The sequence below is a fragment of the Rousettus aegyptiacus genome, unplaced genomic scaffold, assembly GCF_014176215.1.
Source record: "Rousettus aegyptiacus isolate mRouAeg1 unplaced genomic scaffold, mRouAeg1.p scaffold_m13_p_5, whole genome shotgun sequence".
Taxonomy (NCBI): Eukaryota; Metazoa; Chordata; class Mammalia; order Chiroptera; family Pteropodidae; genus Rousettus; species Rousettus aegyptiacus.
The window spans coordinates 97,883,251-97,907,741 of NW_023416308.1; the positions used below are offsets into that span (position 1 = coordinate 97,883,251).

At 33.5% G+C, this 24,491-nt stretch overlaps 1 protein-coding gene across 15 annotated transcripts in view; it reads right to left on the reverse strand.

The window, feature by feature from the left end:
* The window catches only part of DCDC1 (doublecortin domain containing 1), a 358,252-nt gene that overhangs the window by 275,493 nt on the left and 58,268 nt on the right, over positions 1-24,491 (reverse strand). For all 15 annotated transcript variants that reach the window (XR_004950812.1, XR_004950813.1, XR_001598079.2 and 12 more), the window contains 2 exons: positions 20,312-20,405; positions 3,022-3,188 (listed from right to left, as the gene is read on the reverse strand). Coding sequence is in view for 12 of the 15 variants with exons in the window: in XM_036220546.1 (XP_036076439.1) it covers positions 3,022-3,188; positions 20,312-20,405 (261 nt within the window). In the remaining 3 variants the exon portion in view is untranslated. The remainder of the gene's footprint in view (positions 1-3,021; positions 3,189-20,311; positions 20,406-24,491) is intronic.

Below are 24,491 nucleotides of genomic sequence, written 5' to 3' on the forward strand. Positions count from 1 at the left end.
AGCCTTGTGTTTTGGCCTCTGTTTAGCTGTGTTAGGCCTATGAATGACAGCTTCCCTGCTTGAAGCACACAGAAAGCACAGCCTTCCTCATTCACTGACAGGACTGTGGCCTTTTCACACGTTCCTTCCACAGCAGTGTTTGTCCCCAAACACTGGAACTCGACACAATGGCATTCCTACTTCAACACCCCCACCAACAGCACCACTACTTAACCAGAATGCTAATGAGATGGAACGGTCCCTGTCTCTGAAAGTGTTAACTGGGTTTTATAGGAACGTGTTTATGCTACTTCAAAAATTACCAATTAAATAGATTCTGCTTAGCTCTGAGCAATTTCTAAGATGTTTCCACTTTTAAGGAAATAAATGTGATAAATATAAGAGTGAGCGACTTTATGCTGTCCTAAATATATTATCTCATTTTATATACACAAATCAGTATATACTTAAAACTACAATAATGTAATGGGCTTAATTTAGTTGCTTGCTATAATAGCTAAGTTAAAGTTAGAAACTGAAAAATGAATAAGTTCATAAATGTAAAACCTGTAGTTCTGACTTTTTAAAAAACCATATTATCAGTTTACTTAAAAGAAATTTCCTGCGAGAATTCTAAAACATCAATTTAAAGTCTACGATCTTTTGACAGAATTCCAGCAAAACAATATTGTTTTTATATATGATCTCAGAAGAATAAATGAAAATGATATTAAGAGTTCATATCATCCTATAATTTATAAGCTTAGATTTGTTAAGGAAATAGGAATCATCATCCATCTCCATTTTCTCTATCTAATGATTCCTTAACACAATCTTATATAAAGCTAAATAGAAAAGCCTGTCCCTAAGGTCAAATGAAGTAAATGCAGTTCAAATAAAGTTCATTAATGCTGAGAAGAATATTTGCCCAGAAGCCCTACTCACAAATAAAGTTATTGCCAAGTTTAACACTTAACCACTGATGACTTGCTAAGGGTACCACCACAGTGACTTTTCTAAATATTGCAAAAATTTTTAATTAAGTTATGATATAACAATACAAAAGAGACTCAAGAACACGTATAATTAAGAACATCTGAAAGAAATTAAAATTGCATGAAATGCATAGTATGCAAATTTCTATTTCTTTTTCTTCATTTTTATATTTTAAAACAAAACTTAAACAAGTATATCAAAACTGTTAAGTGCAAAACTAAGATACAAAAACCTAGCAACATAAAAAGGTTTAGTCAGGAATAACAAAGAGGCTACGTTTTTAAATATTTCTGAATTTGGCATAAGGTTGATATAGATAATTTCAGAGATGCCAAAAATGTTAATTTTTGTTAATATTTACATGTCATATTTATTTTAATAAAATATTATTTTTCATCAATTCTGAGTCACAAAGAAACCTTTAAATTCAAAGCAGAAATTCTTAAAGTATTTTCATTTCTCACAATACACAGAACTCTTTTCTACCTACTACAACTTATCTCTATTTAAATTTTATGTTTAGCACAGTGGAACAAAAAAATACATGCCATAACAACTTTCTGAGCTGTTTCTTATCTCTGACACTCTCATTTTTAATAAAATTTAGAAAATGTTTAAGTTTTTTTGACTTGATGTAAACAGCATTTTGCTTGCATTGGAGAATAGTCTCATGTTTTCTTTAACATTCAATAATTTTAAACTAATAAGTGGAATCAAACCATTTAATACTAAATGATCATAATTAAATTGGTCACAATCCATTTTATAATATCACTGTATCTTAAAAGTTAAATGTTATTTCAGTTAAAATAATTTAATCTAAATACAATAAAATATTTTATACCAGTTTTTATATACTTTAAGCTTAATAAAGAATATTTAAAATAAGATTTTTTTCTCTATTATTATAAATAGCCTTATCCATAATTATTAATCTTATGTATGCATCCACTGAATTAATTAACTAGGTAATTAATTAATTAGGTAATTTTGAGAAGAAAAGTTTCTCACGGGAAGATGTTTCTTCCTAGTTCCGGATACCTTAGTTCAAGAATTTCCTCGTCAATACAAGTTGTTCTTTTCCAAACCAGACAGCAGGAGGTGCTGTGTGAACACTGAGCTTGAATCCCATTCCCACTTCCCCTCCCCGCCCTCGCCCCTGAAAACAGAGAATAATAGCATGATGCTTTCAAAATATTCATTTTTCGGCAGCCTGTGGCCTGAGATAATGAGCCCAGTTCTAAACTGAAACCTCCTGGTTAGAAATGTAAAACCTAGCCCTTCTTTAACGTGGTAAATTGTATGCTTAAAACCACGTGCAAAGGGGATTCTAAAAATGTGGCAACTCCAGTTTTATTATAAATGATACCAATCATTCTGCTTTACAATGTGAATGTTACTTTAAAATAAAAGTTTCAATAAGTAGTTATGAAAATATCAAAGATTTTACACACACATATACACACACAACTATGGAATGGATATTTAGTAATTAAAGGACAACATCTACCTGGACTTAATTTGAATATATTAATTCTATTTCTATACTTTCAGGTCCGGAAACATACAAATTCAATAAGCATACATGAGGTAAATAATGCTTGACATAAGGTTAATTTACAATTTCATTACCCAGTATACAATTAGTTATATTTTAGCCCAATTTCTACAATAGCAATTTTGATTTCATACTGGAAAAAAAATCGAAGGCTGCACACTTAAACCTTCAAACTCTTAGAAGCTATTCATTTTCTATTTAAAGTAACTTTCTATAGAATTTCCACATAAGAAGTTGCCTTTGCTTTGCACAGTATGTAGCAAGAAAAGATGAGACATATGACATCCCATACCAAAAGACAGATACAATTAGCTCCATTATTGTTGGCGTTGAGATTACAGAAGCAGCATTTTGGCTCCCTAACGGGCACTGAGCTCACAAAATACATGTCACAGTTCTTTTATGACACGATGCCAATCATTGCCTCTATACAACCAAGTACATTTTAAAACATATAATAAAGCAGTTTTTAAAGAAGGATGACTCACCTGTTTATAATATTTTTTTGCAGAATTTAAGCGTTGGTAAAAGGCCAAAAGAACTCCTTGGATGTACATCTTAGCTCCTGAGGGGCTGAAACCTTCTCCCTTAGAGACCCAAACAGGTCCCCGCAAAGGTGTGATGGAATTTTGCAGGCATTTTTCAAGCAGAGGAACTGTGCGAGAAAATAAGGGAAAATAATTCTTTTGACCTGACCGAAATACACTGCCTGGAACACAGCCCCAATACCAGAGCTAACTCTTAACATCTATTATTTATATCTGACCTAGGTTAAGTCTTAGAGAGGCAATTCCTGCATTACTAGTGGCCACCATCAAGGATGTATTTATATTGAGACACCCCCCCCCCCACCCCATGCAAGACTCATAAGCTTTGTGAGCACACCTGAATAGTTCTGAAGTGTGCCTAACTAGCTGCACAGAGTGTCATGGTGTGCACTGATTGCCTTATCTTCTCATTTATCACAGATGAGTTGGAACCAACCTTGCTGAAATCTACTTGCATTGTCCTGATAAAATTGTTAGATCCATGTTGTTTCTGTATAGAGCTTCCTGTAGAGGAGCCTATATACCTAAATATCACATCTGGAAATTATTCATAAAATATAATCCACACCTTTATAAGCCTTCTTACTCAGGTCTTCATATTGCTTAAATAAGCCATAAAACAGGTGGCAAGTCTGTTTAAAAGTAAAGGGGAGAATCTTAAGCAAGGATTTTATCATATCTTTTTGTTTTTAAGTTTCTGGAATAAAAGCTAGTCAGATTTAGGAAGGTTACTCCAGTATGTGCTTTGTAAATAGATAGAAGATATTTACTTGTGGGCCTGTATTGCAACATCCATATGGACTTGACAGACATGTTTATACACTTTTTCACATGATTAGCTTATGAAGTCTTTCTAGTGTAAAATAGTCAAATAACATGGCAGCTAGCTAACATTTTTCAAGATTTAATTTCCCTCTGAAATGCCAGAAATAAAGAAATAAAATAATATTTTAGCCATAACCTAAAAAAAAAGGATAACCTATAAAAAGGTTATCATTTTTAAAATTTGATCATAAGTGTATACTTGTGATACAACATAAACATACAACCATATGGCTTGGCTACCTTATTCTGATACATATTTTCACTAAAAAAGAAATTAAATAGATCACCAGCAAAGAAGATAGGTCGGGTGCCATTAGTTATGTTATATGTTGCATATTTTATGCAGAGAGGCCTAGCGTAGCAATCTGGAAATTGAATTACAATTAGGTTCAGCTGAGCTGCTATGCAGCTGAGTTATGCAAATGACCTTTGCTACTGGTAGTCTGCTGAATTTTGCTCTTAGTAAAAAAGTTACCCATTTTATGGCACTAAATTCTGCAACTCTCTACCAAAGCACAGTTTAAATTCTTTTTAATATATTCGATACTGAGGAGAACACTAGAAATAGAGTTTAAGATTTTCCAAGACTACTGTAAATAAAATTAAAAGGAAATTATGACACAATGACTATTTAGATATCTTCAGATGTGAGAATGAAATGCACTTAGCTGGCCTAAAAATATTTCCTAAAATTCACATATCAAAACCATTTCATACTCTTGGAGCAACTGCTATTCTCTATAAATTTTATCATAACAAATACTTCTAACTTAAAATATATATATATAAGATCACATAAATTATAAAAGAAATAAAAAGTAAAAGATTATTTTCAGGATTATAACTCCTTAATCTTTCAAAAATGTGTAATATAAATCAATCTTGATTATAATTTTTCCTATAGAAACTTAAAGAATCATCAATGCTTTTAGTTAACTGCTACAACATTCATATATTACTATGTATTAGATTTTAATTTGTACACTTTTAATTGGTACACTCATTAAATCTAGCACAGTTTTGAATGTGGAAAAGCATTACATAAATAGCTGTTAAACTTAAGTTAAATAAAGTGAGAGATAACAAATTTGAATGATTTACATCTAAATTTAAACTTGAGAAAATTTTATCAGATTATCTAGATTTATAGCCTTATTCATCAATGCTTGTCACAAACTAACTTTCAAGTTCTTTATGTCAGTCCAAAACAATTTCAAAGAAAAATTTCATAGATCTTCTACTATAAAATTACTTTTTTCAAAGTAACTTTCATAAGAATCTAAGAAAAAATACAGCTTAGAAAAAAACACAAATTATATAAAAATTCAAGCTGGGTCAGAATTGATATTGGATGGAAAATAGCTCCCATGCTCCACATGATTTATGTAATTAGGAATACTATGGAAACCAGAAACAGCAAAGCAAAGAAAGCAGTATTCACAAGCAGGTTTTATAAGAGACTTCAGAATCTGCTCTGAACTTGTTGAATAATCTGTTCAGTATTCCAGAATCTCCCTGCTGGAAGCAAGGTCCTCATTATAACCACGAGAGTGCTAATAAAGGTTAGCCTCTGAACTAGGGATTAGAAAGCTCTTTCTTTTTGGAAGCTGCAAACTAGTAACTTTGATGATCTTCTTGAAAAGGAAGACAAAGCATACTCCAAGAACAAACAATGTTTCCACTAACTAAGAAGGTACAGAAAACATAAGAAAATGATACACCAAAGTACTTAGAAAGTATAAATCATCTTAATATATTGACAAAATGGAAAAAAATAAAATTTATTAGCCAAAACTAAAGAATTTTCCATAAAAAAAAGATTGGCCTAACATGATAGTTATAAAATATAATAGAAAAATTGATTTTTAAAAAAAAGTCCCTTGACTTTTCAACCCCAACAATGGATTTTCACAAGTGTGAATTATTTTGTAAGCATTTTAATGGATATTCATAATATTCTATACCAAACGAAACTCGTAAGTGTTCTTAACCAACGGTTTCTCCCTTTCAGGTACAGTTCTCCTTTTCTCTGTTTCTGAAGCAAAACATCATTCTGTTAAAGAAGACAATTGCATAAAGAGATGCAAGAAACAAGGGCAATGATTTAGCAAGGATAACACTTTCAACCTTGGAACAAGTATAAACCTAGATGTTGTTATGAGCTAACAAAGATACTTAATGAAAACAAACAAACAAATAAAAACATATCTTTCCAAGGGAATGGATTCCAGTATATTATTTTGTGTGTCTTTCCAAACAATGAGCTTCTCTTCCAAACTGCTATTCAGAAACATTGCTTCATTCAAGAATGTTAGCTGGCTCCTATTATCCTGTTCTTTTAATATTTGTGTGCATAGCTATACACAGCATTTCTTCTTATGTTTGAGGCCTTTATTATGGGTAATCTACCTTTTTTCTCCTATTTATGTGATTGCGACAGAATTTTGCTTTTCTGTAATTTCAGTGTTTTCATTAGCAAGTCCTCGACATTTTTATTAGATTAATTATTTGGAAATTAATCATTCCTTAAATTTATCGATATGCATAAATTAGTCAAATGTGATCAACCCATTGGGATCACTTCCACCCCTGGAAAGGTGAAAAGTTATATGAATGATCACTTTTTATTCATTTTGTTTACTCTCAAGTTATGACTATGGGACAAATTGAAATTAACACAACAGTTCAACAGGTTTGGATTTAAGACTGAAGATGCTAGGTAAATAGGTCACGTGACCAAAAAGAGTAACTTCACTGGATAGAGTTAGTGCTGAGCCTCATGAGTAAATATATCATATGATTAAAAGTGGTTAATTTCGTAACTGTCTACTGATGCTTTTCATATCTATGCTATTCCATTTCCTTTGCATTTTTTCCTTTTTGCTACCTGTTAATATATTCTTGTCCTTTAAGGCTCATATAGAATGTTATGTCCTCTTGCAAAATACTCCAAGTTGTTTATGCACAATTAATTGCTACTTTCTTTTTGTTTTCCAGAGCTTTGTTTATACTTTTATTTTTCCCTTATTGATTTGTATTAGTCCTTACCTTCTTCTTCCCTCCCACTTCCAACCTTCAGTAAATTGTAAACCCTTTGGGGTTTGATGTGATGGTGTTTTTCAGTTTGGTAAAAGCAGTGCTCAGTAAATTGATTACTGGATGAATAAACAAGACTTCAGATATGAATCCAACTACACACAATCACTTCAAATCTGTACATTTCTATGACCTAATGAAAATTTGATCAAAATTTGATAAATATAAATATACCAGAATTTTGAAGCACATTTAGGGTATGTACAATTGTTTTATTTTAATTTTCCATATAAAATTATTTTGAAGCTTGAAGGAAAATAAATATTTAAAAATATATATACAATTTGGTAATGAAGCATTAACTAGACAGGAGAAGGCCAGAAGTGGGCATTTAAAAAGCCCTTGGAAAATCCTTATGTGCTCTAGCCTACCCTGTCATAAATCAAGCTACTATGGGAAAAGATACCATGAAGCTTAAATAACATAGAATTATTATTAAATTAAGGTCAAATAGTTATTTTAAATAATAAAGATAATTTCCTCTCAGAACTCCAAACACAATGAGTTTAAATATTATTCATAAGAAAAACAGTTCTGCCTTCAAGAGGACCTTATATTAAAACTACTTCATCACTGGTAAGAAACTTGAATATATTTGGATTTATGATAAGAGCAGTACAAGGATTTTTGACAAGGAACCAAAAATCCCTCTAAAGAGAAACCACAAAGCTAGTGGAACTTACAAAATAGATATTGACTGGAATGGTCTGTTAAGTTCTATACCTAGGGAATACACACCTCTCTCTAAAAGCAACATCTCATTAAAGTGGACACTTGCACAATATATTTGAATCTAAAATGGAAAACTAAAAAGATCGTTTTTTATTAATATAGTTTCAAAAAGCACTGGAAATAGTCAAAGGCTTTAATAACCTGTTTCTAATTATAAATTAAAATTCATGCCAATTTAAATATCCAGAATCGTAATTTACATAATATTGTAATTTTCACATTTCATTCAGAGTATGAGACAATGAAAAAAAAAAAAAAAAAAGAGTAGAGCCCAGGGCATAATTACCTATAAAGAAACTTCTATGTGCTCTTTAATAGCAAGTTTCAGATCTCAATCTCAAAAATACACAGCTATTGTTAGCAGACCGTCATTTGGAAATTTTCCACCAATTCAATTGGAATTTTTTTAAATGAAGTTTATCTAAAAAGTCTTTTTTTCATGAAACAAAGTGAGTTCTTAAAAGATACTAAGATTTGAGTGTTTCCATTGGGGAAGTATGCCTTGAGGGAGTCTGGGCTAGTGTCAAGCTGTGTGTATTTCAGTGCTCCTAACCCAGGTAATAGTTGGAAAACTTCAGGTCCCAGAGCAACCAACAGATCCACTCAAAAGCATGATCTGCTGGGAAGATCGAATGAGGGAGATCCTGCTGTCTCCTACTTTGGTTGATTTATATCAGTATATTTTCATTCAAACAAAACTAAACTAACAGCTGCTGTGTACTTTTGTTTACATGCTATATGTCAAATCTTATTGTCCCTAAGGTACTTATGAGGAAAGATTTAGCAGTTGTTTTCTTAAATACCAATGCCTACCCAAATTTGGGTTTTCCCTCCATTGAACAAAATGACAAGCACAGGATTGTTATACTTAGAGCAATCTTTCACAGCTGCTTTAGTTTTTCAGTGATCCTATTAAACTGACGGCATATTGCCTGTGGGGTCTACAGTGTTATAATATTGCTGTAAGAGACATTGATTTGTATGATAGGATCAAACAGAACAGGGATGCATTGGGGAGAAGAATTTCATAGGTCACATTGTTTTTATCTGACTAAAATTTAATTTAGACATTGTGACCTTTACAGAACACCTGGTTATTTTAATTGCTGATATGTGGGTGAACACTGACATTGGGGCTTCGAAGTATGAAATCTTAGGAAGTCTCTTCTGTTTTGAAAATGCAGCCTGACTCAGGTCTTTTCTTAAAGTGAACGAAGTAGCTGTGCATTAAATATGCTGGCACATCTTCTGCTTGAGCAAGTGGACCGAAATGGTGTGAATTGTTAATGCCTTGCTGCTTTGGTTCACGGCTTGTGATTGATCATTTGTAACTATATCTACTCCTTGTTCCATGAAATCAAGTATGGAGTAATGGGTTCATCAGATTTTGGGGTTAAATTGAGAGTGAAGAGGTACTGTGTGTGGAAATAAGAGTTGCCATGTTCAGGGCTGGCCTTGTAACAGCATGGAATCTAAAGGCGATATTCAAAACCACTTCACTCATCATACGCTTACTGATTCTGAATAGGGCCCATTTGCAGGGGACATTTGGTAGTTTTCCAATACGCTTTATGCCTCTTTCTACTTCCACCACCATGCACATCTTTTTTTCATATACCCCCAGTAGCACATCAGTAGAGCAGGTCAGCATACACAATTCATTTATTTAAATAACTTGATTTATATAAGTAGAAATAAGCTGAGATTCTATTGTCTAAATTTTGCCTTTCCCCTCAACAAAAAAATAATAGTGTCTGTGTCTTTGAAAATACAAGTATTTTGTGAATTCAATTTCTTGAGGCATCTAAAATATTTTATATTTAGTAATAATGTCAAATAATTTAATTGAATTGATGTATGTACAACTTTGAGGTTACTTAAAGACATGTTGAGAATTAATTATATCTAATCTATTTTTATGTGGCTGTGGTCTATACCAATACATAATTGAATATATGTGACCTGCTTTGGAAAACTTTAAAGATCTTTAAAATTTAAAGTATTATCTTACAGTTAGTTTTGGAAAGTACAATGCATGAAACTTAATAAATGAAACCAATAAGAATTAGAAGTAAAGGTCTTTAGAGATGTCATTATATAATTGTTTGCTGTAATAACTGATGCTTTTTACATTATTTTTTATTTTTATTACTATTCATATCTTAACCCAAATGGTGTTAACTGAGGCACCAATTAACTTTTGATGCAGAAAGAAAGATGTAATAGAAAACACAGTAAAACTTAGGAACAAAATCAAATATACAAAGCACTTATAGACTTAAAGTAACATTCAAAAGGAAGCTAATTGTAGAACATCTCAAAATTCTGCTGTTATGTTGTAAAGTCATAACTAATGCTAATCTAAAAAACAAAGTTGGATTCTTTTTCTGTTTTCTTTTCAGTCTCAAAAGCAGGAATAAATAATAATAACACCTAGAATACACATACCTAATTCAGACAGACCTAGGAGTCAGATGATGTGGGTAAAGCTATTTTGGTTTCCTTGGATACAAATACTACATCAACATATAACATATTTAAACATTTTATTTAGAGTACAAAATATATGTCATGAAAAATTTATATTTTAAATGTGATAAACTATAAATTCTTAATAGTTTCACCAATTACAACAGAGGGTTCCCTTTTAACATTTACGTCTCCATGTTTATTTCACAAAAGTTGAATCTTCTATAATTAGTATTTTGCATATTTTTGTCTGCTATTCCATGTTTCTTCTAAAAACTCTTAGAACAAAGAAAACCAATCTCTGCAGAGTCATGTTCTTGTACATGAAGAATTCATTTTTAAAAAATTGTTTTATAGCAGGTACTGACATTTAAGTTATTTTTTATTGCAATTTTGCTTATTGTAATATTTATAGTGAATTTCTAGGATCATGGACAAGTCATTAGAGTTAGAGTAAAATTTTTGGATTTAGAGTTCAAATACTGAGAAATAAGAGATATGAAAACCAGAAGCTGGAAAGATAAACTCAAGGGAAAAAGCGCAAGAGCAAGGACTTTGTTAAAAAATTACATAAACCCTAAAGCAAGCTTAGCCCAACAAAACCAAGGAGTGATGACCATATCTTCATGAATATAAAAGAGAGTTTATGTTTTAAAGACTTCAAAAGGGAATTTCTGCCAGATATTAAAGAGTCTATGAGCAGATTAGACTTTTATGAATGTTCATATCACACAATTCTGCATTCACATATTTAATAAAAGATGACAGTGATCCAATTATAATGGGATTCTCTAACCGCCACTAAAAAACTTTTTTAAAATCAAGTCTTAACAAAATTCTTAATATTCTTTATAGATTAGTAGTAGAAATATGAACCAGTGATTACTTAGCACTTCCTGTTTTTGTCCAAGCAACAAAGGTAACTCTAGTCTAATGCTTAGGAATCACTGAGACACTAAGGTCCATGTCTAAGGAGCCCTAGAACCAAGGCAGTTCCAAAGAAGGTCTGAAAACCTGAGCAACATTTTTCCTGCACAAAAATGCTCTTAACTGGCTTACTTTGTATATACCAATTCACCCTAGAGAGATTTAAGGGCCGGTTAATAACCACAAGCACTTGGCATCCCTCTTCAGTAAGTGACATGTCTTTTTACATTTCATAAAATTTGAGGAATAAAGTACATGGTTAAGACACCCAAGGATTGAAGGGAGGCACATATACTTAATTTTAAAGAAGGTATTTATCCATAAGTTTGATCTTATTCCCTAGAAAGTTCTAGAACAGATTATAAAATGAATGGATCGTGAACTCAGAAAAATAAAGTTATCGATGGGACCTGACACAGGATAATTTACATATTAAATAAATATTTAACGAGCACAGAGGGAGACTCCTGGGAAAATTCCCTACATGGGTCTTGAGGTTTCAATATTACAATTATTTCTTACAGTGGGAAGCAGGTCCCAGTAGACTATGGCTAACATCTATGTCTTCTAGCAAGGTACAGCTAAACCTCTATGCTCCTTCCCAGATAAATGGGGTATCTACAACTAGGGAGAAGAACATCTAGATTCCGCAGACCTCCTGGTTGAGTCCTCTAGAATTTATGATCGGTGGATTTTAAATGATAGAGAAATATGTCACTTAATAACCAAAACAAAGCAAAAGAAAGTTATGACTGGATGCTGTCATGGAGAAAGTAATAAAAGGAATCAGAATGAACACACACGCGCGCGCGCACACACATACACACACACACACACACACACACACACACACACACACACACACACAGAGTTGTCCCTGTTTGGAGCTAAACTGCAGGCTGTAGGCTGTATACCCTTCTGAGCTATTCACCATCTTTACAGCATAAAAGGAAAAGGAAACATTTTGACTAAACTCTCTCAGTGTTCTTAATTTTCCACTTACATCAAAAGGAATCTAAGTACAACACTTCCCAGAGAAGGGCAGCATCCTTAACTTTTATACTATTTTAGAATACCTACTATATATTATTTAAGTACTGTTAATCTCCGAGTGACAGATGAATAGCTGAAAGATCTTGGCAGGCTAAACTACAAAATGAAAATTTTATCATTAGAAATTTAGTAGAAGTTGATATATAAAGCTCTTTTCTCACATCTAAAAAATCAGCAGTATAAGCATAGGATAAGGAAGGAGTAGCTTAAAATAGCAAATCGTGAGCAAAAATTGGGGGGCTTTGGTTGACTTTAAGTTCCAAAATACTGTCATCATTCCAAAGTAAAATCCCTTATACATTAAGCAGTTTCTCCTCGTTCTCCTATCTCCCCAAGACCTGGCAAATGCCAATCTGCATTCTGTCTCTATAGAATCTGTTTTAGCTATTTCACATATATGGAATTATACAACATGTCACTTTTTGTATCTGGCTTCCTCCTCTTAGCATAATATTTTCAGGGTTCATAAAAACATTATCAGTACTTCATTCCTCTTCATGGCTAAATAATATTCCATTGTATGTATAGACTATATATGTTTCTATATTATCTTTTCACAGATATTTAGTTTCTACCTTTTGGCCACTATCTATAATACTGCTGTAAATATATATATATACATGTCCTTGTTTTATTATTTGTTTTCTATTCTTTTGGAGTTTATACCTAGGAGTGAAATTATAGGGCCATGTGTTTATCTATGTTGATCTATGCTTATCTTTTGGAGGAAACACCAATTGTTTCCAAACTGGCTGCACCATTCTACATTCCCACAAGCAATATAAAAGTAATTCTGGAAAGCAAGTAACACACACACACAAAAATGAGATTTATGGAGGGGCCTTGACTAGGTGACTTCAGGCTTTGATGGTGTTTTAATATGCGAAGACTATGATGGTTTTTTGTTTGTTTGCTTTTTAACTTTGGTGATATATGGCAGCTTATATAGGGTCACGTAAATGAATTTACCATTTTGAAGTTGTATTTTTTACCAAAGGGCTTGTACACGGAGAATACAGAGGTTGGCCTGAAATTTTATAATAGGCGAGGGCTATGTAGAATTTTCAGCTTGATAGGTCACAACCTAAATGCAGCTGAGATTGTTTTCCAATAGCCTTGGCCTTCAGAAAATGCCAGCCAGGGAGTAGTGGATGATGGCTTTTGTATACAGAGGATGTCAGTAGAGGCTCTAGCAACCCTAGTTAGTCATGCTTGCCCTACTGTGCAGGCTACTGGCACTTACTCTTCAGTATCACCTGACACTGAAGGCAAGTATGAGATTGAGATTAGGTCATTTTAGGCACTGAAATGTAGAACAACATTTGCTGCTTTTCTGTGTTTTGTAAACAAATCTGCAAGTCAGTACTTTAAACTATGAACGGCAGCTGAGTTCTACATGTGCTGCAGTGAAGTTCTGTCTTGAAATTGTTAGTACCAGGCCAGAGAGGCAGCACTAGACCCCCTGTCTCAAATTCAAGTCTTCATTATGTTATTTAAAACTGCACTCTGAAGAGCAATGAATTGTGGATGAGCTGACCTTAGATTTATATAGTCTATTCACAAACTTTCACAGTAAACTCCACCAATCCAATTTGGTTCTAAATTGATTTATCACATATATTTTTACCATGATTCTAAATTTCAGAAACCCAAATCACAGTTTCACCTACAAAAAGATGACACATTTATTATAAAAAGGACACCGTCTTCATTAGTTTAGGTAGAGAAACAACTTGATGAAAGTATTACAAATCTAGGAATCAGATTTGCTAAAGGAATCAAAGTCAAGTGCTTTAAAATATGTTTCGATCTTATAGACTCATGGACATAGAGAACAAATTAGTGGTTGCCAGAGGGAACGTGGGGGTGAGTGGTTAAAAAAGATGAAGGGGTATACGAAGTGCAAACTTCCATTTATAAAATTCATAATCCATGGGGATGCAATCTACAGCGCAGGGAATATAGTCAATAGATTGTAATAACTCTGTATGGTGACAATGATTACTAGATTTATTACAGCGATTACTTTGTAAGGTATATAAATGGTGAATAACTGTTCACCTAAAACTCATATAATATTATACGTCAACTATACTTTAATTGAAAATAGTGTAAAAAAATAAAATATTTCAATCTTATCAGAATAGAGCAGTGCATCCATGAAAACAAAGACAGGCCTTCTTTAGCTGGAGGAAAAAAGAGGTCTCAGACTAAAGGTAAACATCTGATCTAAGCATACACACTTGACAGATATGAAAAAGAGAAACTGAGATCCTGAATGCCAGGTATGAGGGTACAGGAGATACAACCAAATCTAACTGCTCTTAAAGATATTATTATAAAAAGTGAAAATAGTTTAATTCTTACAAAATCAGAAACAGTAACTGGGGCCCAGTGAAACCTAACGGGAATAAAAATAAGATCTTGAAGAACAAATTCGGACTCTCCAGAAGAGCCAGAATCCAGAATACTGTGAAAAAGTAGCATTTACATTACATAAATTAATAGTAAGAACAATTGGAGAATCTCTTTTAAGGATTGGACAATTATACAAAGAGTACACATAAAATCTGAATAAATTGGAGAGGGGATACAAGGACAATTAGTATAAAATACTTAAAATAAACAAACAAACAAACAAACAAATAAATACTTAGTGAACTCCAAAAATTTATGAGCCTAAGATTAAGAAAAGGCAATGACAAGGTGAATTACATTACAGAGATCCAGGCAGAACAATAATAAATCAAGGAATCCAGATCTAAATTAGATGTTAGACAGTGGGAAAATATATCCTGGATGAGTTTTTAACTCAGGGAGGTGAAAATAGAGAAGACCGGTTTGAACAAAGGATGCTATTGACAAACTTGGAACTTATTGACTTCAGATCTCTCACTATGAGACTCTGCAAAATATATCTAGAGGAATATGTTAGAAAAACACAAGTGTGGACCAGAAAGCAAAGGGAAAGTAAAAGAAAAAAAAGAACTCTACTGTAGCGAACAATGCAGCCCTAAGCATGTTAGAGAAAGGAATTTTTGTGAAAGGAACAGGAGTACAACAGAGGCAAATCCCAGGGCAAATCCTATATACTGCAGAAAAAGAGGACAGAAATGTCAACTCAAGATCAGGAGCTTTAAAAAACTGAGGAAATACCATGTCTTCAGTAGGAAATGGCGGTAGTGGTCATTCTCACTGGGCATGTAAGAACAGAGCCTCAACAACATATACAGCTAATTCAATTCTGAAATAACCAAAAGTTATTCTCTAATTGGAACCAATGTGGAGATGACGGGGAAGATGTGAAGTAGGTTTCTTAGACTTAAATAATAGCATAACCATAGCTGTTACAGCAGCCACTATGACCCAGGATTGAAAATACTGCTTGATCCCAAGACAAAGTGAGTGCTATGCCACAAGAGAGGGCTCACCTGAGGTCCAGAAGCACGGGCTCAGAGGAAGAAACATATTAGATTCTTGGAATACTTTACAAAGGGAAATACCAGTACCTCAGACAAGTCTTTATGACTGGATCTGCAATCAATGTAAATTTCCAAATGTTTCAACAATACAACATTCTCAGTACACTCTTTGAGAAGAATGATAATAATAACAGCAATAATAATGATAGCTATACAATGCTTACCAAGTGTCAGGTACTTGTTTAAGAGCTTCACATATAATTCACTTACAACAATCTATTAAGATGAATACTATAATCTCTTTTGTACAGATGAGAAAACTGATTCTCAGGGAAACTAAATAATCCATCCAAGGTCAGCCAGTAAGTGATACATACTGGACTTTGAACCCTGGCTCCAAATTTAGAGCACTTAACTAACACTTTATACAGTCTTTTAGAGAGAAGAGACAGTGTACACTGGTCTATTTTCCCCTCACGATAGTATAAATACATGATGCTGTAATTAAGGCCTTGATGGGAAATTTCTTCCCAACAAGTTATGGCACAGGTCATTGACCCTGCTCAACAGCAGAAATCAACTGACATCTTGGAAAGATTGACATAAAGAATGTTTTCTCTTCTTTGACTTCCTTCCCTTAGTCTCTGCTACAGTCTTTGTCAATGGTTGCATGAGTCCAGATCATGCCAAAAATATAGGGTCCTGGGAACATCATTTTGTTTGGAATGGCCACCTTAAAACTGGGGATTAGCTGCTGTTCTGAATGTGCTGGCTGTGGGGCTGATATTGTGATTGTCTTTTCATTTGGTTGCAAGTAGGACACATGATAAAGTTGGTGTAGACCCAACTCAACTTCTGAGGTCCTGAGGGATGACACCCACAGCAGGAGCCCAGACGGTAGCTACTGGAGAAACTCCAGCTCAAACCAGGCATCCAGAAGCCATCTGGCTGACACTGAGAAGAATAAAAATTAGAGAGGACTTTATTTCTTTGAATTTTAACTTGAGGAGTTTGGACTTTTATTGGACTTTAACTCACAAAGATAAGATATTTCATTTTGGAATTCACTTCTGTGTGGACTTAAAAATTTTATATTTCAATATCTTTGGGATTTTTATTCCTCGAATTTAATTTCTTCACAAAAAAATTGATTATGGGCAAGAGTTAACATTTGAAGTCAGGGTATCTCTATGTTATTTGAATTTTGTGATTGAAATATGTTAATTCTGTCATTTAATCTCATTGCAGAATCTCTAAAGAGCTTGTCAAAGAACACGTAACTATTTTGCACAGTGTTGCAGGGAGAAATGAAACAGGAAGTGAAAGTTCAGTGTTCTATAGCACGATCTTGGAGACAAGTTAATTGATGTACTTTCTAGATTTTTTCTATGGTAAATTTCTTACTACCTAGCAAGATCTAGAAGGATCCACAAGAGCAGGGTTTGGTTATTTAAACAGCAGTGCATGAAGGTCCTAAGAGACAGAGGATCTTCTTCATTAGGTGGGAGAGTGACTCTTCTGATTCATCATAATGTAATAGCCAAAGAAGTTATGAGAACAAAAATTTGGGCTATGTTAGAGGGAATGAGAGTGTTATTATATAACTCCATCAAATGTGACACTATTTACATGGATTCTGCCACTGTTGTGTATTTCTGTAACACCAAATAGCTCGTATGTGATTGGTAAATAGAAGATTAATGTCTTCTGTTATGGAAGTTTGGTTGGTGAGTACATTTTTTCTTAGGCAAGGAGACCAAGAGAGTAGAAATAGAAATCTATCTTTTACCAGGAAAAAAAAAAAAAAAAAAGACCTTAGTTTGGCTGCTGCACTAAGCTTCCTTGCCAGGAAAGGTGCATTCCCAGCCTTGCATGACTCTGTGGGAGTTTTGCTTCCTCCTGTGACTTCCTTAAAGGAAGCCCCACTGGCTCAAACCTCCAGTAGATTTGCATCTGCATTGTCTCACATGCTATTGTTTTTGTGCAGCTTTAATAACCTCTGAAGCATCACTCTGAAATTTCTATCCAGGTTGTTTACATTATCTCCACAGTTAATTATTACTTTTAGTTAGTACTCTGGTTTTAAAGGTACACAGATTTTGAATAGTCTTCCTCAACCCTATGTTTCTCATAACCCTGTTATTTTGGTGGGCATGATTTTGCAGAATGCATTTTCACGCATATATTACATCCTAGCAAAAATGTTATACTGGCATGTTGACCATGACTTTTACATAGTGGGTAGTTGTCCTCTACAGAAAAAAATATATCTGTACCGGAGCTATCCTAAATAAGTTTTCCACAAGTAACAACATAAATTTCTTTGTTAAAGTCTTCTATGGTTTAGAAATCTGAAATTTGCAAATCTTATAAGTTTTTAAAGGTTTTATTAGATTTCATAAAGTGAAATTAGTCTAATGTCATGTCAAATGTGCTCATTTCTCACAGCATATGAAGAAAACTTGAAAATATATCTAACTCCAAAAAAAAGAAGAGATATAAGATATTTTATTTTGTGTTATTTTTAGTCTTTGGTACAATTACACTTCTAATCTATGCTTATAAATAAAAAGTAATTGATAGATCTTGACATTCGAATTTATTAAATGATTTTTTCTGATCTGATACAGATGAAGCAAGTAAAAAAAAAGTTCTACATCACATTGGAGTATTAGCATTTGTTTGTGTAAATTAAGCCACCTTAACCATTCCCAAACTGAAGTTCAGAAGATCATCAAAAGTAAAAGTTTAGGGACCTCAATCATTTGATGCACAAAATCACACTAACAAACAAAGAAAAAAGAAATGCAGAAACCTAATGTTAAGTGACTAGGGTGCTACAGACTGGAAGTTCCTTGAACAGGATTAGCTTCTTTAAGTATTTTAAGTCCAGTGAACTTGTTATGCTTCCACATGTTAGTAGTTGCATAGGCTAATTTCAGCTGGCATAAGCTTTTATAAGTATGCAAAAACATAGGGCAAGGCATGCATTAAAATGTGATAATAACACACTTGTGGGACATGTGAAGCATGAAGCATGAATCCAAACGCCTCTGGCATCCATGAGGTATCAGGCCTCAGAGAGTTTCTGTTTTGATAAGCAATTCTATTATACCACATTTGGGAAAAGGGGGGGGGGGGAATCAACTTTCTAAATATAAAACTTTCATCTTAACCTCATAGTTTCAATTCTAGCAATGTACTCAGATCTAAAATTAAATTACAGGTGAGCTGGAAATAATTCAAAGCTAGATAGGGTCTTAAGAAAGTGTTATTTATTTATTTTATTAATGCAAGCTTAAGAGTGATTATAAAATATTGTTGATCGCATAGAAAATTTAGCCAGTGTGATGAGGGAGGGAAAATGCAAGAAAAAAATCAGCTTTAATAATGATATCCTCCCACTACCCCCAAAAACACCATAAGGAAGGATTCCCTGTGTTACATATGTAAGACAGAGTAAATAAGTATCTAATGCTTCTAGATAATCGTTGTCTACAAGTACTTTGAAATCTTCAGATGAAACTCCTAATAAAATTTTTAAAAACTATCAAATCTAATAGAAATATTTTAAATGACCAAGAAAAGTAGATTTATTTTCTAAATGCACACACATATATATTATTCTTAGCAAAAAAAAATTTTGAGTTATAAACAATAAGTATCAAAATATCACAGTGACCACTTGATAGTATCAATTAAGCATGTTAAAGCCAGAAAAGTTCGCTTTTATATAGAGTACAAGCGAGGATGGTAGAAACAAATGGGAGTATCCAATATAGCCATATCCTAAAATGACTTAAGAGTTGTCTGGATCTAGCCTTGCAGTTAAAGTATATGGTACATGGAATTAAATGTTATATAAAGTGATAGGCCTGTAACAGAAGCACATTTAATAGTGCTCGCAATAGCATTATTAAAATAATAGTAATTGCTACTAAAGTAATAAAAAGTAAATTTTTAATAAGTAAAAGTAAAAAGTAAAGTAACAGTGGCAATTACTACTAATAGTAATTTAATAGCACCAGTGTGGAATCGTGGTATTTTTTTCATGCAGAGACTAGACACTCGGTGCCTTTAGAAATATAGATGGAGGTCTCATATCTTGGCAAAGACATACAATAAAATTGTTCAAAGCACATATTGTAACTTTTGAAAAACCTCTAGATGTTAACCAAAACATTTTGCTAAATCTCTACCTGAACATATAGTAGTGCAATTTCTCATTTTTTCTTTGTGTATCCCCGCCCAAATTCATATGTTACAACCTAATCCCCAATGATATGGCATTTGTGGGTGATCAGGTCATGAGAGTGGAGTCCTCTTCTACCATGTAAAGACACAGAGAAGGCAGCCATCTAGCAGTCAGGAAACAGGCCCTCAAAAGACACTGAATCAACTGGTACTTTATCTTGAACTTCCTAGCTTCCATAATTGAGAGAAATAAATCTTTGTTGTTTAAGCCACTCAGACTATGATATTTTTGTTATAGTAACCCAAATGGCCTAAAATATGCTGAAATTAAAGATTCTCCAAATCTTAATGTCTTTTCATGATTTCCCTTTCTATAAGAAAGACATTATCCATGTTATAATTAAACTGTTTTATTATATCTGTTTTCCTTTTAACTGTATAAAGTAAAAACAAAATTATGTAAATGTCTTTCAAAATATTATCATATAGTTTATAAAATCGCTGCCACTTACCTTTTGAAATATCTTTAATTTTTCTGCCGTACAAATCAAAAAGATATCTGGCTGGTGAATTTAGGTTCATTCTCACTGTGCAAGTATCTAAAACCTACACAGGAAAAAAAAAAAAAAGACCTATAAATAATTTATCACAGTGAGCTCTGGCTAAATTAAATACATACCAACTCTACCACCCTCACTGACAAATACTTAAGGGAGATAATTCAGTATACAATCTTCCTTAGCCAATCTTCTCTGAACACTATTAAGGATCTATAGTTGGTTCCGTAGACCCCAAACAGATGTAGCCTCCTCTTTAGGTTCTTGATCTTTCCATTCTTTATGTTTACCTCTCAATTTCTAAATATAACAATTCTATTATTTAGAAGCACAACAAACACTTTAGTACAAATTATATTCCCTAGTTACTAGAGAAGGTTCAATAGCTAAATATCCTCCAAGTGACATAAGGCTATAATTTACCAATTAAACTAAGTAAAATATGAGCCATTTAAAAACTGTCCCATTTATTTCAATGAAAATCTCAATGATTTAAAAAATTTTTTCAAATATTGCTGCCTTTGAGTCTTAAAAAAAATCAGTTGAGAAAATTACATGGCTTTCTAACTCAAAGATTCCTCTTTTCATTGTACTAAAACATCAGTACAAACATTTCTGCAAGCCGAGGTTTAAGAGTTTAGAAAGCGGCATTAGAAATTCAGATACTAGAAATTAATAATGCATCAGCAACACTGCCATTCCTCCTACTTTCAGGATAAAGGATCCTTGCAGTGTTTAAGCAATGCCAACCTTCAGTAATCATTTTCTCAAAGTGAATTATCAGTGATATAAATTAATATCAATATAAATTTCTATAAAAAGCCTTGAAATGAAGCCTCTACTTGCAAGGTCCTTCTTATAATTCACAATTGAAAAGTATTTAATGGTGCCATCTTCTTATAATATTAAGGTTAATTAAGACATTTCCAGTAATCTGTAGCTGTTAAGCTTGTTAAAATATTACTTTTACAAATTCACATTTCATTAATTCCTTACAGCTAACATTGTAGAGAACCCTCTGATACTGAAATTTAAAACCATCATGTTGTAAAACCAGACTCTCCTTGACAAGCACCTGGGAGAGATTTTCCACAAATCTTTTTAGTTTAATCTATTTGTTTACAGTTCTGGGAGTCACCTCCATCCGAGGGCACATCTGGTACAGTGTGCAGTTTCTGAAATGACCACTATGAAGTTGGTAAAATTATACAATCTACAACCTCAGGATTTGGTTTGCTGCTAGCCCAGCCCAGGTGAGAAAGTATATTTAGCTCAACACCAATGCAGGCCAAATGAGCCAAGTCAACAAGCCATCGGTTCCAACAGTGGTGTCCTTCTCAAAGACAGAGAACCTTGATGTCTTTTAACGTGTTTCTATAAATCAATGCCCAGAAGTGTAAGCTCTGATTTACACGTCCCCACACAATCTCTTCAGCAGAGGTCACCAATTCTGGCCACAGTCTATTTCTATATGGCCTCTGAGCTAAGAATTGTTTGTACCTTTTTAACTATTAAGAACATAATAAAAAGAAAAATAATATTTTGTCATTTTTCCACAGTATATGAAATTCAAGTGTTTGTACCCATATATAAAGTTTTCTTGGAAAATAGCCATATTGTTTATTCACATATTTTCTATAGCAATTTTCATGCTACAGCAACAGAGTTGAGTAGTTTCAAGAGAACTTATGGACCATGAAACCAAAAATATTTACTGCCTGGCTCTTTATAGAAAAAGTTTGCCTACTCCAAGTTTACTGCATCATCATTTACATAAAAGTTCTTGTCCTTTATACATTAGCTTCAACTTCTTCATCCATTATCCACTCTAAAAATGCTTCCCCTGATAGACAAAAGTGACTAAACATTCAGCCTCTTTTAAAAGAAACCAGGCTTTCTTCTGAATTCACTAATTTGTCCACAACCCTTGCAAGCACTGGGATTTTATTCTCTCATCTTACATACGTTTAAGTTTGGAAAGTAGTGTTACTTACAATGCTGCTTCAAGAGAATTTCTCTTCAATCCTCTTATTGAACAAACAAAGCAAACAAATCCTGTCTCCCTGGGGATCCTGACATTCAAGTGTACCATCTCCCCTTATTCTAGTCATTTTTCCTCATTCGTGGATAAGATTTGCCACAAAAATCCTAACTCTGGGTGACCCTTACTATCCGCTCTCCATGCACACACCAAGAAGTTTGGTGCTTTTAGAGAAAGTCACACAAATGAACACATTGGCATTACCATTATTCAAGGTCATCAACCTCCATGTTTCCTCAATACTGCCTAGTCACTTCTATTTCATTTATTTGGTCAAACCTCTCTTCCTTCACTAGTGAATATTTCAAACCATCGGTTCTCTCCTTGTCTCCACCTGGCCTCTCCTCCCCTGTTTTTCTCCTTATTTTCAGAAGATAGCATGACCTCCTATCGAGAGAAAATTAAAGCCTCATTCTCTTGCTATCAAGCTACAAGCTTATTTACTTCTACATCCATCCTCTCTTTTTCCTCTAGTTATGTTATAGGAGTCCCTGCTAGTATCTAAGGCCAATACTCCACCTATGTTTTCAGTTACATTTGCTCTCCGCATTTAAAGCAGTATATATTATCCATCATTTTGCTTTTCTCAACTACTTCTCAATTAGATTTTTCCCACTGGCACTTAACCATGATCAAGTCTTTCCTATCTTAAATATTAAATCCTACTTTACCCCACATCTCCCTCTAGCTACTCTTCTTCACAACTAAATCTCTTAAAAGACTTATGCATGCTCTTTTTTTCCACTTCCATTCTTCCCACTATTCTCGTGCCACTCCAGTCTGGTTTTCAGTATCGTTTAACTGAAATAACTCTCACAAATATCACCAATGACTATCATGTTGACAATCCAAAATGCATTTTCTTAAATCTCATTGATTTTGATCTTTGAAAAATGTGTGTCCACTTCCTCTTTCTTTAAGCCCTTTTCCTCCTTGAATTTTGAAATATGCTAATCTGCTAATTTTCCCCCTGCTTTCTGTGTCTTCTTCATGGGCTCCTCCTCCTCTATTCATTCACTGGGGGTCTTCAAGATCAGTCCTAGCCCCCTTATTGCTTCACTCTAAATTCTCTCTTAAGGCAATCTAATCGATAGCCTCGAAGTCTTTGTCTTCCATCTACATACTTACAACTTCCAAATTGTTATGTCTACCAAATGCTAAAATTCAAAGTCACTGTCCCTCACCTCATGTACTCAAGGTATTATCAGGGTCTGTTGATTTTATCTTCTAAAAATCTTAGAAATCCATCATCCACTTTCCCCATTTCTACTGCTACACCTCTAGTCCAGGCTGTTATCTGGCACCAGGAATCCGGTAACAATTAACTAACAGTCTCCCTGCATCTACCTGGCCCAACCAGCTTGTTCTCCACTGAGCACCAAAGTGATCTATTCAAAACTATACATCTGGTTACCCTCTCTTCCACTCCTAACTAAAACCCCTTACACGATTCCTCATCACTTTTTTGTAAGGAGGGGGGCAATATCTCTAACCTATCCTATGAGGTGACTCTTTCCCTCATACACTGACCCTTCCATTCAAGGAATTCACCCTGTTTCCTATACCACGGAATCTTTTCTGCTATTCTCTCTGCTTGAAAAAGATACCATCCTCAATGTCCTCTGTATTTACCCAAATAAATCATGCTTGACTCTTTTCAGAAGATTTTCTTGTGCCACCTACTCCACATTTAATAATGTAATTATTTTACAAATGTCTTTTTCCATCACTATACTAAAAGCTCTATGAGAAAAGGACCATAGCAGGTTTCATTCAGTACTCTGTCCAGGTGCTTGACAGACATTTGTTGTCATAAGAATATCATGAATTAATGAATAAGTAAAAATTAGTACATATTATGTCTAATTTACATGCATTTCATCAGAATTTTTATATCATAATTTTATATCATTATTAAGTTTGATAAACCTAGCAAATAAAGTTTCTGACCAATTTTATTAAATTATGTATAATCCTAGAAAAAATTTTTTTCAAATGAAACTAATTATTTCTAGTATCAGAGTACTGACCTTGTACTATCCTTGAGAAATAAAATAAAACCTCTTCACATTTATAACAATACTCTTGGTTGCC